The sequence below is a fragment of the Bos javanicus genome, chromosome 14 (assembly GCF_032452875.1).
Source record: "Bos javanicus breed banteng chromosome 14, ARS-OSU_banteng_1.0, whole genome shotgun sequence".
Classification (NCBI taxonomy): Eukaryota; Metazoa; Chordata; class Mammalia; order Artiodactyla; family Bovidae; genus Bos; species Bos javanicus.
The window spans coordinates 51,734,881-51,752,540 of NC_083881.1; the positions used below are offsets into that span (position 1 = coordinate 51,734,881).

Below are 17,660 nucleotides of genomic sequence, written 5' to 3' on the forward strand. Positions count from 1 at the left end.
GGACATGACTGAGTGACTGAACTGAACTGAACTTAACTGAGCCTATAGACTTTTAAAATCATATAATACTAGACATTCCATGATTTTAAATGCAATGCATTCATGGCTCTACACGGAGAAGGCAATGGCAACCCACTCCAGTACTCTTGCCTAGAAAATCCCATGGATGGAGGAGCCTGGTAGGCTGCAGTCCATGGGGTCACAAAGAGTTGGACACTACTGAGTGACTTCACTTTCACTTTTCATTTTCATGCATTGGAGAAGGAAATGGCATCCCACTCCAGTATTCTTGCCTGGAGAATCCCAGGGATGGCCGAGCCTGGTGGGCTGCCATCTATGAGGTGGCAGAGTTGGACACAACTGAAGCGACTTAGCAGCAGCAGCATGGCTCTATTGTGAAATGACTTGACATAAAGTGGGTCATATGATTTCTCTTTTGAAATGGTGACAGATGAGGTATTCTGAAAGGGCCTCCCACTGAAATACAAGAAAAACATTTTTCAATGCACTGGGGTTCACAACAAAGGAAATCTATAAAGCTGTTCTGGATACCATATAAACACAAGTACAATCATGCATATATAATTAAAAAAATGTGAACTGTAATGAAAGTAGGAGATGAAATGGAAAGAAAGCTTGGAGATGGGAAAAAAGCTTGGTTTTCCTTGTGGCAAATGGCAATAAATCTCTGGAATTAGGAAACTAAGACTGGGGCCCAGGCTCTTTGGATCAAGAGACTGAACTTGAAACCTCAGCATTCAGTTAAAAACGTCAAAGGATGTTAAACTGACACCAGCTTAATAGTGACCCTTGTATCCAGTTAGCAGAAGCTGAATGAAATTATACCAATTTAAGACCTTCAGGATTCTCACAGCTTAAGCCCCAGTAAAAATCGGTTTACTGCTAAATATAACTAAATACATAGTGAAGCAAGCCACCCTGAGCGCATTGCTAGAAACAACAGAGTTTCTTTGGGAACTATGGATGTTCAAAAGCCCTCCCATATATGATGGAATTTAGATAGTAGCATCGGAGAAGGCAATGGCACCCCACTCCAGTACTCCTGCCTGGAAAATCCCATGGATGGAGGAGCCTGGAATGCTACAGTCCATGGGGTCGCTGAGGGTCGGACATGACTGAGCGACTTCACTTTCACTTTTCACTTTCATGCATTGGAGAAGTAAATAGCAACCCACCCTAGTGTTCTTGCCTGGAGAATCCCAGGGATGGGGTAGCCTGGTGGGCTGCTGTCTATGGGGTCACACACAGTCGGACACGACTGAAGTGACTTAGCAGCAGCAGCAGCAGATAGTAGCATGCATGCCCACTATAAGACACATGCTCAGAAAGACCTGAGAAGAGCCTAAGCTTTCACCATTAGTTGATCTGTGTGCTTCATGCCAGCTGCAGGTGAAGGCCAAGATCAGATCAGATCAGATCAGTCACTCAGTCATATCTGACACTTTTCGACCCCATGAATCGCAGCACGCCAGGCCTCCCTGTCCATCACCAACTCCCAGAGTGCACTCAGACTCAGGTCCATCAAGTCAGTGATGCCATCCAGCCATCTCATCCTCTATCGTCCCCTTCTCCTCCTGCCCCCAATCCCTCCCAGCATCAGAGTCTTTTCCAGTGAGTCAACTCTTCACATGACGTGGCCAAAGTACTGGAGTTTCAGCTTGAGCATCATTCCTTCCAAAGAAATCCCAGGGCTGATCTCCTTCAGAATGGACTGGTTGGATCTCCTTGCTGTCCAAGGGACTCTCAAGAGTCTTCTGCAACACCACAGTTCAAAAGCATCAATTCTTCGGCGCTCAGCTTTCTTCACAGTCCAACTCTCAAATCCATACATGACCACAGGAAAAACCATAGCCTTGACTAGACGGACCTTTGTTGGCAAAGTAATGTCTCTGCTTTTCAATATTGTATCTAGGTTGGTCATAACTTTCCTTCCAAGGAGTAAGCGTCTTTTAATTTCATGGCTGCAGTCACCATCTGCAGTGATTTTGGAGCCCAGAAAAATAAAGTCTGCCACTGTTTCCACTGTTTCCCCATCTATTTCCCATGAAGTGATGGGACTGGATGCCATGATCTTTGTTTTCTGAATGTTGAGCTTTAAGCCAAGACAGAATTGTAAATGATCTGGCTAGGTGTTAACAGAGTATCCCAGTACTGAGCCAATTTTCAAAGACTGAGAGAGTTCTTGCTGTGATCTGAATGCTTCTGTCCCTTCAATGTGATGGTATTAGAAGATGGGGCCTTTGGGAGGTCCTGAGGGTGGAGCCCTCATGAGTAGGAATAGTAGAGACCCCAAAAGGCTCCCTAGACCAGGGTGCTCAACCCCAGGCCACAGTAGAGGTCCGAGGCCTGTTAGGAACAGGGCCACACAGCAGGAGGTGAGTAAGGGGCAAGCAAGTGAAGCTTTCTCTTTTGCTCCATCACTTGCATACCAAATGAACCATTCCCCCTTGCTCCCTCTTCCTGGTCCATTGAAACATTATCTTCCATGAAACTAGTCCCTGCTTCCAAAAAGGTTGAGGATCACTGTACTACCCTGGTCCCTTCTGCCATGTTAGGTAACAGCAAAAAGATGGTCTTCTGTGAACCAGGAAACTTGCTCTCACCGTACACTAAAACAAACAGTGCCAGGATCTTGGACTTCCAGCATTGAGAACTGTGATAAATAAATTTATATTGTTTAAATGCCACCTAGTTCATATTTTGTTATAGCAGCCCGGATCTACTGAAATGGGTATATTTTTTTAGCTCCTTGAATTTAAAGAAATTTCAGTTAAAATGCTGGATGGAAATGAATCTTCAAAAATCAAAAACAGCAAACTCTGGGGAAGAGAGAGACTCTGATTTCCAGAATTACCACATTATGATATTCAAATACCTAGTTTTCAGCCACAACAAAGAAAATCACAATGTATGCAAAGAAACAAGAGAATATGGTCAAAGGAACAAAATAAACTGACAGAAAATATCCCTGAAGACATTCAGTCATTGAAATTATTATACAAAAATATAAAGCAATTGCATTAATTATGCTCAAACAGCATGATTTTTGATATATGAATAAAATGATATATGAATAAATGAGAATATCAATAAGATATTAATTATAAAAATGAAACCAAGTAGAAATTCTAGAGCTATAAACTATAATAACTGAAATTTAAAAAGAAAAATACTGGAAGGTTTTGATAATTGGTGTGATCAGCAAAAGAAAGAATTGATAAGCTAAGATAGAACAGTTGAAATTATTGTCTGAAGAACAAAAAATAAAATAATAAATGAAAGGAACCAAAGGGACTGTGGAATATGAGCAAATGGAACAACAAATGTACTATGGGACTCTCAGGTGAAGAAGATAGAAATAATAGTATAGAAAGAATATTTGAAGGAAATAATGACCAAAAAGTTCACAAATTCAAGAGAAATGTGAATCTATCCATCCATAAAGCTCAGCAAACTCTATGTAGGATAAGCTTAAAGTTATCCATACCTAAACATGTTATAGTCCTATTGTTGAAGGGTAAAATCAAAGAGAATCTTGAAAGCAGTGGGGGAAAAATGACTCTTTAAGAAATCCTAAAAATATTAACAGTTGATTTCTAAAAGAAGAAGAAGAAAAGATGCTGAAACATGAGGAAAACAAAATCTTTAAATAATGAAAACAAAATTGTCAACCAAGAATCCTGTATATGCCTGTCAAAACTCCTTCAGAGAGGAAGGAGAAATCAAGATATTCTCAGATAAACAAAGCTAAGAGAGCACAGAACTAAACCCTCCCATCCATGATCAATTACTTTTTGACAGAGGTGCCAAAACCATTCATTGGGGAGATAATTCAGGGATACCTTGGAGATAATGTGTGTTCAGCTTTAACTAAATAAAATAAATATCATAGTAAATTGAGTCCCACAACATTTTATTTTGTTTCATTTTGCAGTGTATATAATAGTTATGTTTACAGTAAAAGTTCAGTTCAGTCACTCAGTCCTGTCCGACTCTTTGCAACCCCATGAACTATAGCATGCGAGGCCCCCCTGTCCAAAACCAACTCCCAGAGTCCACCCAAACCCATATGCATTGTGTCAGTGATGCCATCCAACCATTTCATCCTCTTTCGTCCCCTTTTTCTCCCACTCTCAATCTTCCCCAGCATCAGGGTTTTTTCAAACGAGTCAGCTCTTCGCATCAGTGTATTGGAGTTTCAGCTTCAGCATCAGTCCTTCCAATGAATATTCAAGACTGATTTCCTTTAGGATGGACTGGTTGGATCTCCTTGCAGTCCAAGGGACTCTCAAGAGTCTTCTCCAACACCACAGTTCAAAAGCATCAATGCTTCTGTGCTCAGCATTCTTTATACTCCAACTCTCACATCCATACGTGACCACTGGAAAAACCATAGCCTTCACTAGATGGACCTTCGTTGACAAAGTAATGTCTCTGCTTTTCAATATGCTGTTTAGGTTGGTCATAGCTTTCCTTCCAAGGAGTAGGCGTCTTTTAATTTCATGGCTGCAATCACCATCTGCAGTGATTTTGGAGCCCAGAAAAATAAAGTCTGCCACTGTTTCCACAGTTTCCCCATCTATTTCCCATGAAGTGATGGGACCGGATGCCATGATCTTAGTTTTCTGAATGTTGAGCTAAGCCAACTTTTTCACTCTTCCTCTTTCACTTTCATCAAGAGGCTCTTTAGTTCTTCTTAACTTTCTGCCATAAGGGTGGTGTCATCTGTATATCTGAGGTTATTGATATTTCTCCTGGCAATCTTGATTCCAGCTTGTGCTTCTCCAAACCCAGCGTTTTTCATGATGTACTCTGCATATAAGTTAAATAAGCAGGGTGATAATATACAGCCTTGACATACTCCCTTTCCTATTTGGAACCAGTATGTTACAGTATACTGTAGTCTATTAAGTGTACAATAAAATTATGCCTAAAAAATCGGTAATCTTTAATTATAAAATACTTTATGGGTATAGGGGAGGTAAGAATGGCAGTTGGAGTTTAGCAGATGCAAAATAGTATATATAGGATGGATTAATAAGGTTCTACTGTACTGTACAGATATTAAACTACATTCAATATCCTGTGATAAACCATAATTGAAGAGAATAAGAAAAATAATGTGTATAGGTGAGTCACTTTTGTGCTACAACAGAAACTAACACAACATTATAAATAAACTGTACCTCAAAGAAATTTAAAAAAATAAACAAAATACTTAGGAATAAATTTAACCAAGTAAGAGAGATGTACACTAAAAAACATTTTAAAAATAATTTATTTGTAAAAACTGGAATTCATTCACCTCCACTAGCTTTGTTCGTAGTGATGCTTTCTAAGGCCCACTTGACTTCACATTCCAGGATGTCTGGCACTAGGTCAGTGATCACACCATTGTGATTATCTAGGTCGTGAAGATCTTTTTTGTACAGTTCTTCTGTGTATTCTTGCCATCTCTTCTTAATACCTTCTGCTTCTGTTAGGTCCATACCATTTCTGTCCTTTATTGAGCCCATCTTTGCATGAAATGTTCCTTTCGTATATCTGATTTTCTTGAAGAGATCCCTAGTCTTTCCCATTCTATTGTTTTCCTCTAGTTCTTTGCATTGATCGCTGAAGAAGGCTTTCTTATCTCTTCTTGCTATTCTTTGGAACTCTGTATTCAGATGTTTATATCTATCCTTTTCTCCTTTGCTTTTCGCTTCTCTTCTTTTCACAGCTATTTGTAAGGCCTCCCCAGACAGCCATTTTGCTTTTTTGCATTTCTTTTCTATGGGAATGGTCTTGATCCCTGTCTCCTGTACAATGTCACGAACCTCAGTCCATAGTTCATCATGCACTCTATCTATCAGATCTAGGCCCTTAAGTCTATTTCTCACTTCCACTGTATAATCATAAGGGACTTGATTTAGGTCATACCTGAATGGTCTAGTGGTTTTCCCCATCACTACGAACAAAGATAGTGGAGGTGATGGAAGTCCAGTTGAACTATTCCAAATCCTAAAACATGATGCTGTAAAAGTGCTACACTCAATATGCTGGCAAATTCGGAAAACTCAGCAGTGGCCACAACACTGGAAAAGGTCAGTTTTCATTCCAATCCCAAAGAAAGGCAATGCCAAAGAATGCTCAAACTACTGCACAATTGCACTCATCTCACACGCTAGTAAAGTAATGCTCAAAATTCTCCAAGTCAGGCTTCAGCAATATGTGAACCGTGAACCTCCTGATGTTCAAGCTGGTTTTAGAAAAGGCAGAGGAACCAGAAATCAAATTGCCAACATCATAGAAAAATGCTGAATCATAGAAAAAGCAAGAGAGTTCCAGAAAAACATCTATTTCTGCTTTATTGACTATGCCAAAGCTTTTGACTGTGTGGATCACAATAAACTGTGGAAAATTCTGAAAGAGATGGGAATACCAGACCACCTGATCTGCCTCTTGAGAAATCTGTATGCAAGTCAGGAAGCAACAGTTAGAACTGGACATGAAACAACAGACTGGTTCCAAATAGGAAAAGGAGTTCGTCAAGGCTGTATATTGTCACCCTGCTTATTTAACTTATATGCAGAATACATCATGAGAAATGCTGGACTGGAAGACACACAAGCTGGAATCAAGATTGCCGGGAGAAATATCAATAACCTCAGATATGCAGACGACATCACCCTTATGGCAGAAAGTGAAGAGGAACTCAAAAGCCTCTTGATGAAAGTGAAAGTGGAGAGTGAAAAACTTGGCTTAAAGCTCAACATTCAGAAAATGAAGATCATGGCATCCGGTCCCATCACTTCATGGGAAATAGATGGGGAAACAGTGGAAACAGTGTCAGACTTTTTTTTTCTGGGCTCTAAAATCACTGCAGATGGTGACGGCAGCCATGAAATTAAAAGACGCTTACTCCTTGGAAGGAAAGTTATGACCAACCTAGATAGCATATTCAAAAGCAGAGACATTACTTTGCCAACAAAGGTTTGTCTAGTCAAGGCTATGGTTTTTCCTGTGGTCATGTATGGATTTGAGAGTTGGACTGTGAAGAAGGCTGAGCGCCAATGAATTGATGGTTTTTAACTGTGGTGTTGGAGAAGACTCTTGAGAGTCCCTTGGACTGCAAGGAGATCCAACCAGTGCATTCTGAAGGAGATCAGCCCTGGGATTTCTTTGGAAGGAGTGATGCTAAAGCTGAAACTCCAGTACTTTGGCCACTTCATGCGAAGAGTTGACTCATTGGAAAAGACTCTGATGCTGGAAGGGATTGGGGGCAGGAGGAGAAGGGGACGACAGAGGATGAGATGGCTGGATGGCATCTCTGACTTGATGGACGTGAGTCTGAATGAACTCCGGGAGTTGGTGATGGACAGGGAGGCCTGGTGTGCTGCGATTCATGGGGTCGCAAAGAGTTGGACATGACTGAGCAACTGATCTGATCTGATTTTTAAAAAAAAAAAGCTAACCATCATCTATGCCTTTAGTGAGTCATAATCATTTAGCTGCTGAATCATCTTGCCTTGAAGTTGATGGCTGTAGCAATTTCTTAAAATACATCACTATTGAAATTTGCCACATTGATTGATTCTTCCTTTCACCAGTGATTTCTCTGTAGCAGGCAATTTTTGATAGCATTTTATCCACAGTACTTTTCAAAATTGACTTAATTTTCTCAAATACTACTACTGCTTTATCAAATAAGTTTTTATACTCTAATTTTTTTGTTTTCATTTCAACAATTTTCAGAAAATTTTCACCAAGAAGGGATTCCATCATGTTCTTTGCTCATCCATAAGAAGCAACTTCTCATCATAAAGTTTTACCATGAAACTGTAGCATTTCAGTTCCACCTTCAGGTTGAATTTCTAGTTATAGTTCTCCTGGTGTTTTTATCGCATCTGCAGTGACATCCTCCACTGAAGTTTGAACCCTTCACAGTCCTCCATGAGGGTTGGAATCAACTTCTTCCAAACTTCTATTAATGTTGATATTTTGCTCTTCCCATGAATCACAAATGTTCTTAAAGACATCTAGAATGGTGAATCCTTTACAGAAAGGTTTTAATTTACTTTACCCAGATCTATCAGAGGATTTACTTTACCCAGATCTATTCAGAGGAATCACCATCTATGTCAGATATGGCCTTATAAAATTTTTTTCTTAAAAAGACTTGAAAATAAAAATTACTCCTTGATACATGGGCAGCAGAATGGCTGTTGTTTTAGCAGACATGACAACATTAATCTTGTTTTATAGTTTCATCAGAGCTCTTGAGTGACCAGCTGCACTGTCAATAAACAATAGTATTTTAAAATATATCTTTTTCTTTCCTGAGTAGTAAATCTTAACAGTGGACTGACAATATTCAGTAAACTGTATTGTAAACGGGTGTGCTATTTCCAGGCTTTACTGTTCCATTTATAGAGCACAGACAAAATAGATTTAGCATACTTCTTAAAAATTCTAGGATTTTCAGAACAGTAAATCAGTATTGGCTTCAAATCAGCTACCTATACCCCTAACATCAAGAATGAAATGGCAGTCCACTCCAGTATTCTTGCCTGGAGAATCCTCTGGACAGAGGAGCTGGCAGGCTGTAGTCCATGGGGTCACAAAGAGTCGGACATGACTGAGCAAATAAACAGCATACCCTTAATGAGCGAGTCAGGTTGCACGTTGAAGCCAGGCATTGACTTCTCCTCTCTAGCTATGAAAATCCTAGATAGTGTCTTCTTCCAACACAGGCTTCCCTTGTGGCTCAGCTGGTAAAGAATCCACCTGCAATGCAGGAGACCTGGATTCAGTCCCTGGGTTGGGAAGTTCCCCTAGAGAAGGGAAAGGCTATCCACTCCAGTATTCTGGCCTGGAGAATTCCATGGACTGTATATAACTGATGGGGTCACAAAAAGTCAGACATGACTGAGCAATTTTCACTTCACTCCTCTTGCAACACAGGCAACAGTTTTGTCTACACTGAAAATATATTGTTTACTGTGCCACCTTCATTAATTGTATTAGCAAGATCTTCTGGATAAGTTGCTGCGGCTTCTGCTGTTTACCTTGTACTTTTATATTATGGACATGGTTCTTTTTCCTTAAACCTTATGAACCAACCTCTGCTAGCTTCGAACTTTTCTTTGCAGCTTACTCACTTCTCTGAACCTTCATGAGACTTGATGAGAGTTTAGGGCCTTATTCTGAATTAGACTTTGGTTTTGAGAATGTTGTGACTGGTTTGAACTTCTATTCATGCCACTAAAAGTTGCTCCATATCAGTAATAAAGCTATTTCACTTTCTTATCATTTATGTGTACATTAGACTAGCATTTTTAATTTCCTTCAAGAACAGCTTCTTTACATTTACAACTAGCAACTGATGCAAGAGGCCTAACTTTTGACCTTACTTGACTCTAGACATTCATTTCTCACTAACCTTAATCATTTCTAGTTTTTGATTTAAAGTGAGGTATGTGGGACTCCTCTTTATATTTGGACACTTATAAGCCATTGTAGTGTCACTAGTTGGCCTAATTTCAATGATATTGTCTCTCAGGGAATAGGGAAGCTCAAAGAGAAAGAGAGATGCGGAAAAGGCTGTCAGTTGAGCAATCAGAATACATTTGACGTTTATCATTTAAGTTTACAGTTTTAAGTGGGTATGGTTTGTAGCTACCCAGAACCATTACAAAGTAATATCAAAAGTCACTGAGCACAGATAACCATAACAAATGTAAGAGTAATAAAAACATTTGAAATATTGTGATAAATATCAAAACATGACACAAAGACATAAAGTATACAATTGCTGTTTTAAAGGAAATGATAATGTAAGCTTGCTTAACAGTTTTGCCACAGAACTTCAGTTGGTAAAATACAAAATATCTGCCAATAACAATAAAGCAAAGTGCAATAAGGGGAGGTTTTCTTGTAGTTGGGCTTCCCTGGTGGCTCAGATGGTAAAGAGTCCACCTGCAATGCAGGAGATTCAATAAATGGTGCTGGTAAAGTTGGATAGCCACATGCAGAAAGAATTAAATTTGATTCTTACTTGTACTGTATACAACAGTTAAATCAGAATGGATCAAAAATCTAAATTTAAGTGCTTAAAGTATAAAATTCATAGAAGAAAAAAATAACATGATATGGGATTTTGCAGTGGCTTCTTAAATATGGCACAAAAGCACAAGCAACAGCAACAAAAAATAAATAAAGTGGACTTCATTACATTAAAATTTTTGAGGCATCAAAGCACACTATCATAAGAATGGAAAGATAATTCACACAATGGGAGAAAATATTTGCAAACAATATAGCTGATATAGGCAATTAATATCTAGAATATGTAAAGAGCTCTTACAATTCAGCAACAATATAACAAATGACTTAATTTAAAAAGAGGTAAAAGATAAAAAAAATAAGTTATAGAGGATAAAGGACTCAGATAGTTACCCAAAACATACAAATGGCTAATAAATACATGTAAAGATGTTCAACATCATTAATTAGAAAGATTAAATTAAATCCACAGTAAGCTACAAGAATGGATATAATAAAAACAAAACAAAAAGCAGTGAGGTATATAGAGAAGTTGGAACCCTCGTGAATTCCTGGTAGAAATTTTGAATGTTCAAAAGTTCTGGAAAACAGCTTGATAGTTCTTCAAAATGTTAAATTTATGACTCAGTAATTTCACCCCGAGGCATATATACAAAAATTGAAAACAGAGATTCAAATAGGTACTTTTACACCATTCTACATAATAACAATACTCATCATAGGTTAAAGATGGAAGCACGCCAAGTGTCCCATCAATTGAATAATGGTTAAACCAAATTAGGTATAAATGTACAATGGACTTTATTTCTTGTGACAGTGACAGTCTTTATTTTCTTGGGTTTCAAAATCATTGCTGATAGTGACTGCAGCCATGAAATTAAAAGATGCTTCTCCTTGGAAGAAAAGTTATGACAAACCTAGACAGCGTAATGAAAAGAAGAGATGTTACTTTGCTGGCAAAGGTCTGTATAGTCAAAGCGATGGTTTTTCCAGTAGTCATGTATATATGTGAGAGTTGGACCATAAAGAAGGTTGAGCACTGAAGAATTGATGTTTTTCAACTGTAGTATCGGGCTTCCCTTGTGGCTCAGCTGGTAAAGAATCTGCCTGCAATGCAGGAGACCTGAGTTTGATCCGTGGGTTGGGAAGATCCCCTGGAGAAGGGAAAGGCTACCCACTCCAGTTTTCTGGCCTGGGAATTCCAGGACTGTATAGTCCATGGGGTTGCAAAAAGTTGGACACGACTGAGCGACTTTCACTTTCACATGCAAGTCCCTTGGACTGCAGGAGTATGAACGAGTCAATCCTAAAGGAAATCAATCTGAAATATTCATTGAAAGGACTGATGATGAAGCTGAAGCTCCAACACTTTGGCCACCTGATGTGAAGATCTGACTCATTAGAAAAGATCCTGATGCTGGGAAAGACTGGAGGCAGGGGGAGAAGGGGATGACAGGGACAAGATGGTTGGATGGCATCACTGACTCACGACATGAGTTTGAGCAAGTTCCAGGAGATGGTGAAAGACAGGGAAGCCTGGCATGCTGCAGTATATGGGTTCACAAAGAGTCAGACACAATTGAATGACTGAACAACAAACAAATGGACTGTTATTCAACCATAAAAGGAATGAAGTTCTGATACACACTCTGCAATGCAGATGAACCTTGAAGACTTTGCTTAGTGAAGTAAATCAGACACAAAAGGGCAAATATTGTATTATTCCACTTACATAAAATATCTGGAATATGCAAATTTGTAGGGTTAAAAAGCATATTGGAAGTTACCAGGATAAGGGGGAAAAGGGAAAACGGGGAGTTATTGGTTAATGGTAACAGGTTTTGGTTTTGTATGATGGAAAACTTTCAGAAAAAGACAGTACTGATGGTTCAGAAAACCTGAAAAAAAAAATAAATGGCAAACATAAAAAGATAATTTGATTACTAATGAAGAAAATGCAAAAAAAACTTCACTTTTTATACCCTCTAGATTTGTAGAACTAATGGAATATAATGTACACAAGTTGTGGACATTTAAAGTGATAAGATAGTTTTCAAACCACATGGCATGATATTTTGAAATTTAATTTTGAGTGTTATTACTCAGAAATTATACTCATAAGTACACACTTAATGTAGAGATATACTTGTAGATTTGAGCCAGAAAATAACCATGTTGCTTATTATAGCAAAAGCAATGGGAACAACTAAATCTCTATTAATAGAAAATTATTAATTGAGAGTACTTATATTTAACTCAATGTAGAATAGGCAAACCTTTCCTTTTAAATCATAGCCATTTAAAATTGTGTTTTATATATTCTGTATTAAACATGACCAAAACAGATGTTTTAATTATTATTATTATTATTTTTCATAGCTTTTCTTCCAAGGAGCAAGTGTCTTTTATTTTTTTTATTTTTATTTTTTTAACTTTACAATATTGTATTGGTTTTGCCATACATCAACATGCATCTGCTATGTGTATACATGTGTTTTAATTAATGCTAATAAAAATAATTTTAAAACATCAAGAAATAGACACAATAAAAAGTTGGGGTTTTTGTTAAAAAGGTAAAAATAGGATATGGAATCTGTCATAATTTAAATAATTTAAAAAATTAAGGCATTTTTCATTTTTCTCTAGTACTATTGTAGCCTCAACTCTTCTGAAACTTTATTATAAATTACTTTTTGCTCTAAGCATAGTTATTTATAGGACAATATTTATGTAATTTCTTCTGTACAGATTCTTAATTAAATTATTCTCTAAAATGTTATATTGGGTTTTGAATTTAAGAATTGCAATTTAATTAAATATGAACTTTTACATAAATATATAAACAATAAAAAAGTACAGGATTATATTTGGATAAGAACTAATATTAAATTGCTTATCATGATATAATATGTCTCCCAAAGATTTGTGCTCCCAATTTTGCTGGCAAAATATAATATAAATGAGGGATTCTATTACCAAAGAATACACAAAAATAATCCTGATGCCTTTAAATTTAGTGATCTAGGTTCAAATTTAGTTCTAACATTTTTTAAGCTTTACTATCTAGTGGCAATTTTATACTCTATGCTTTTCCATGCTAGCTTATTTTTATTTACAGTAAACCACTCTCCACCTACATGTGCTTTTTATAAAACCTTCTCAAGTTAGATTCACATTCAAATTCCTCAGATAAGAATGTTCTATAAACAGAAACTATGTTATGTCATTGATAAATTATTACAGAAGATATACTATAAATAAAAATTATAATGAGTGAACATTAGAAGTATTCTTATATGATTTCCTGTCATAGTATGAAATTCTTATATAGATAGCTATGGACATATAGATACATAATATGTCTGCAGGGCATTTTAATGTTTTTCTGCCTTTGTTCTCTTGTTTGCTTTTAATATATAATGAGATATATTTGAGATACTTGTTTCTGTTCATTGGTAGGTTATCCAGATAAATTTTGAAGAATTCGACCTGGAAATTGGCTATGATACCTTGACAATTGGTGATGGGGGTGAAGTTGGAGACCCAAGGACAGTGCTCCAAGTGTAAGTTCTCAATGTTTCTTTCTTGATTTAGTCTATCAGTTTCTTGTGAAATTTTACCTTTTTTTTTTTTTTTTCATTGATTCTTCTCACTACCTCCAACAGAAAGAGCATAGTATATTATTTATTATCATCAATCTGCATATAGTATATTTATTAGTCCTTTTAATAAGGCTTAATATACTTGATCCACACATAGTTACTTAGAATCCATTTCCAGAAGGGGGCCTAGGGTGAAATTACAGACAGGCTGATTGGCCTTATTTTGGAAAATACTTTTACCTTCACAGAGTAATAGAATAGAGTGGGGGAAAAAAAATTATGAAATTGCCCAGAGAGAGTACTACTAGTACTAAAAACTGATGGGTGTTGCAGTTTATTGGAGGCTTAATCATACCTGGTCATCATCAGTATCTGTGAAAGTTAATCAGTGGTTTGACATGAAGTAGTAGTAGTAGCAGTAGTAGTAGTATAGCAGTGAATAGCTCTCAGAGTTGAGCTAATATACTGCAAAGGTTCTTAATGTGAAGAAAAAAGAAAAAAAAGGATGAACTTATATTAAGTAAAGGGAAATGTTAGGAACTTATCGTCCAGTCGCTAAGTTGTGTCTTAACTCTTTGTGACCCCATGGGCTGCAGCACACCAAGCCTGCCTGTCCCTCAACCATCTCCCGGAGTTTGCCCAAGTTCATGTCAGTTGAATCAGTGATGCTATTGAACCATCTCATTCTCTGCTCCCCTCCTCCTTTTGCCTTCAGTCTTTCCCAGCATCAGGGTCTTTTCTAATGAGTCAGCTCTTCACATCATGTGGCCAAAGTATTGGAGCTTCAGCTTTAGCGTCAATCCTTCCAATGAATATTCAGGGTTGATTTCCTTTAGAATTTACTGATTTGATCTCCCTGCAGTCAAAGGGACTCCCAAGAGTCTTCTCCAGCACCACAATTCGAAAGCATCAATTCTTCTGCACTCAGCCTTTTTATGGTCCAACTCTAACATCCGTACAGATTACTGGAAAGATCATAGCTTTGACTATATGGATCTTTGTCAGCAGAGTGAAATGTTTGATTTTTAAAATGCTGCTAAGTTTGTCATAGCTTTCCTTTCATGAAGCACAGCATCTTCTGATTTCATGGCCTGCAGTCATGGAAATAGTATATACTGTATTTTTTCACTCTGTGTTTTAGGAACTTGTCTGTCACCTAATCCTTGGCTATCCATTCCAATAATCTATCTCGGATAGGGGCAAGAAAAAATTTTCAGGGCTAGTGTATTGTTTTCATGTGATAAATCTCAAAAGGTTATGATATGCTTTCTCTCAGTATCCCTTTCATAGCTGTTGATTTGCAGTTCAGGCTTTATCAATGTGGTGTTTCTCAAAAATGGGGTCTTTTGCAAATCACAGTTACTTGATGCACTCTATAAAACATAAATTTCTGAACCCCTCCCATTGTGTCTGTTAACATCTGCTTTATATATGTAGGTGTTCTTCTGATAGGTACATCTAAATTAGTCCCTTAGTGAGAGTGAGGGAGACCTAAGAGACAGAAAGATAATATATTACATTTAAATAACCAGAAGACTATGAGATGAGTGCACACACATGCACACACAACCACACATTTTTAGATTAGACCTCAAAATTATATATATGTATATATATATATATATACATATATATAATGTTTTTGTAAATCTCAAAACAGTAAAGGGCAATGGTCTTAACTATAATTTTAGATACTAAGAGGAAAACCCTTAATATTTTAAATAAGCCATACATTTTCTAAAAGAATAAGGACTCTGTTAATTGAAAGAACTTCTTTGTAAACATGTCACAGTCCATAATTTTCTGCATTCCTTCTTTTTTTGAGAATTTTGAGCCCATGCTCATTTGACCTTAGTTACTTCAAAGAAAATCTTCTAAGTATTTTGTTAGTGGATTTGCTGGGTTTTTTTAATTCTTATGAAGTGTAGATGTTGTCTCTATTTCCTTTTATTTTGGAAGATAACATGAATATATTTTAAATAATTTTAAAATCCCTGTGTTGTATGAATCAGACCAAGTAGCAGATCAGAAATATAATTAAAAAAATAGGTTCATAATTGATTTTTAGAGTGATCCAAAAGTTAGCTACACAACATAAGACCAGATAAAGAACAAATATGTTGATGAGAAGAAGTTTTATAACCCCTGTGAATTCAAGTGGAATTAGTTGTATCTTACAGACTATCTGCTACTGGCAGAATGAATGAAGAAAAAGTTACATTTTCCCTCTTCTCATGTTCCTGTTATCATATTGTCCCTAGTTTGCATAGGAGTTCTACTTCTTCACTTACAATTCTTTCACTTGGAGAAATTATCTTAATTTTGAAAAGTCTGTGTGATTATTTTTATATTTGTCTGTAACCACAGATATGTTTCTTAAACACGTTTTTCTTCCTCAGAGCAAAATTACATATTTCTGAAAATATAACTCTTTTTTCCTTGGGTAAAGATGACTGCAGCAGAACTTAGATAGCACCTACCTCCTGTGTACATATGTGCTCAGTCCTGTCTGACTCTTTGTAACCTCATGGACTATATCCTGCCAGGATCCTCTGTCCATGGAATTCTCCAAGAGAGAATATTTGAGTCAGTTGCCCTTTCCTCCTCCAGGGGATCTTCCTGACTCAGGGACTGAATTTGCATCTCCTGCGTTGACATATGGATTCTTTACTGCTGAGCCACCTAAGAGGCCCCAACTAACTCCTAAAAGTGTTCAGATAAAAGTCGTTTGAGTAGCTAACAGAGATTTTACAAAATTGAAATTAGATCAAAATTCCTTTGAACTTCAAGACTCTGTGATAAGAGAACCTAATAGAATTGTATCCACTCAAACTGTTGCCTTTGTTTTTCAGTTGCTAAGTTGTATCCGACTGTTGGCAATGCCCTGGATTGCAGCATGCCAAGCTCCTCTGACTTCCGTTATCTCCTGAAGTTTACTCAGATTTATGTCCATTGAGTCAGTGATGCTGTCTAACCATATCATCCTTTGCTGCCCTCTTCTCCTTTTGCCTTCAATCTTTTCCAATATCTGAGTCTTTTCCAATGAATGGGCTCTTCGCATCAGTTGGCCAAAGTACTGAAGCTTCAACTTCAGCATCAGTCCTTCCAATAAATATTTATTGTTCATTTCCTTAGGGATTGACTGGTTTGATCTCCCTGAAGTCCAAAGGACTGTGGTCTTCTCCAGCACCACAATTCAAAAGCATCGATTTTTCAGCACCCTGTCTTCTTTATGGCCCAACTCTCATATCCATACATGACTGTTGGAAAAACCATCACTTTCACTGTATGGATCTTTGTCTGCAAAGTGATGTCTCTGCTTTTTAATATGCTGTCTAGGTTTGTCATAGCTTTTTTTCCAAGGAGCAAATGTCTTTTAATTTCATGGCTGCAGTCACTGTCCATAGTGATTTTTGAGCCCAAGGAAATAAAATCTGTCACTACTTCTACTTTTTCCCCTTCTATTGGCCATGAAGTGATGGGACTGGATACTATAATTTTAGTTTGTTTAATGCTGAGTTTCAAGTCAGCATTTTCACTCTTCTCTTTCACCATCATTAAGAGGTTCCTCTTCACATTCTGCCATTAGAGTGGTATCATCTACATATCTGAGGTTGTTGCTGTTTCTCCCAGCAATCTTGATTCCAGCCTGGCATTTTCCCGTGATGTACTCTGCATACAAGTTAAATAAGCAGGGTGACAATATACAGCCTTGTCATGCTTCTTTCCCAATTTTGAACCAGTCTGTCATTCCATGTCCAGTTCTAACTTTTGCCTTTTGACCCCATAGGTTTCTCAGGAGGCAGGTAAGGTGGTCTGGTATTCCCATCTCTTTAAGAATTTTCCAGTTTCTTGTGATCCACACAGTCAAAGACTTAGTGTAGGCAATGAAGCAGAAGTAGATGTTTTTCTGGAGCTCCCTTGCTTTCTCTATGATCCAATGAATGCTGGCAACTTGATCTCTGTTTCCTCTGCCTCTTTGAAACCCAGCTT

The 17,660-nt window shown here is 37.4% G+C and overlaps 1 protein-coding gene across 1 annotated transcript in view; it reads left to right on the top strand.

Moving 5' to 3' along the window:
- CSMD3 (CUB and Sushi multiple domains 3) overlaps window positions 1–17,660 on the top strand; it is a 1,469,335-nt gene that overhangs the window by 776,621 nt on the left and 675,054 nt on the right. The window contains exon 12 of the mRNA XM_061439111.1: window positions 13,525–13,628. Within this exon, the coding sequence (XP_061295095.1) occupies window positions 13,525–13,628 (104 nt within the window). The remainder of the gene's footprint in view (window positions 1–13,524; window positions 13,629–17,660) is intronic.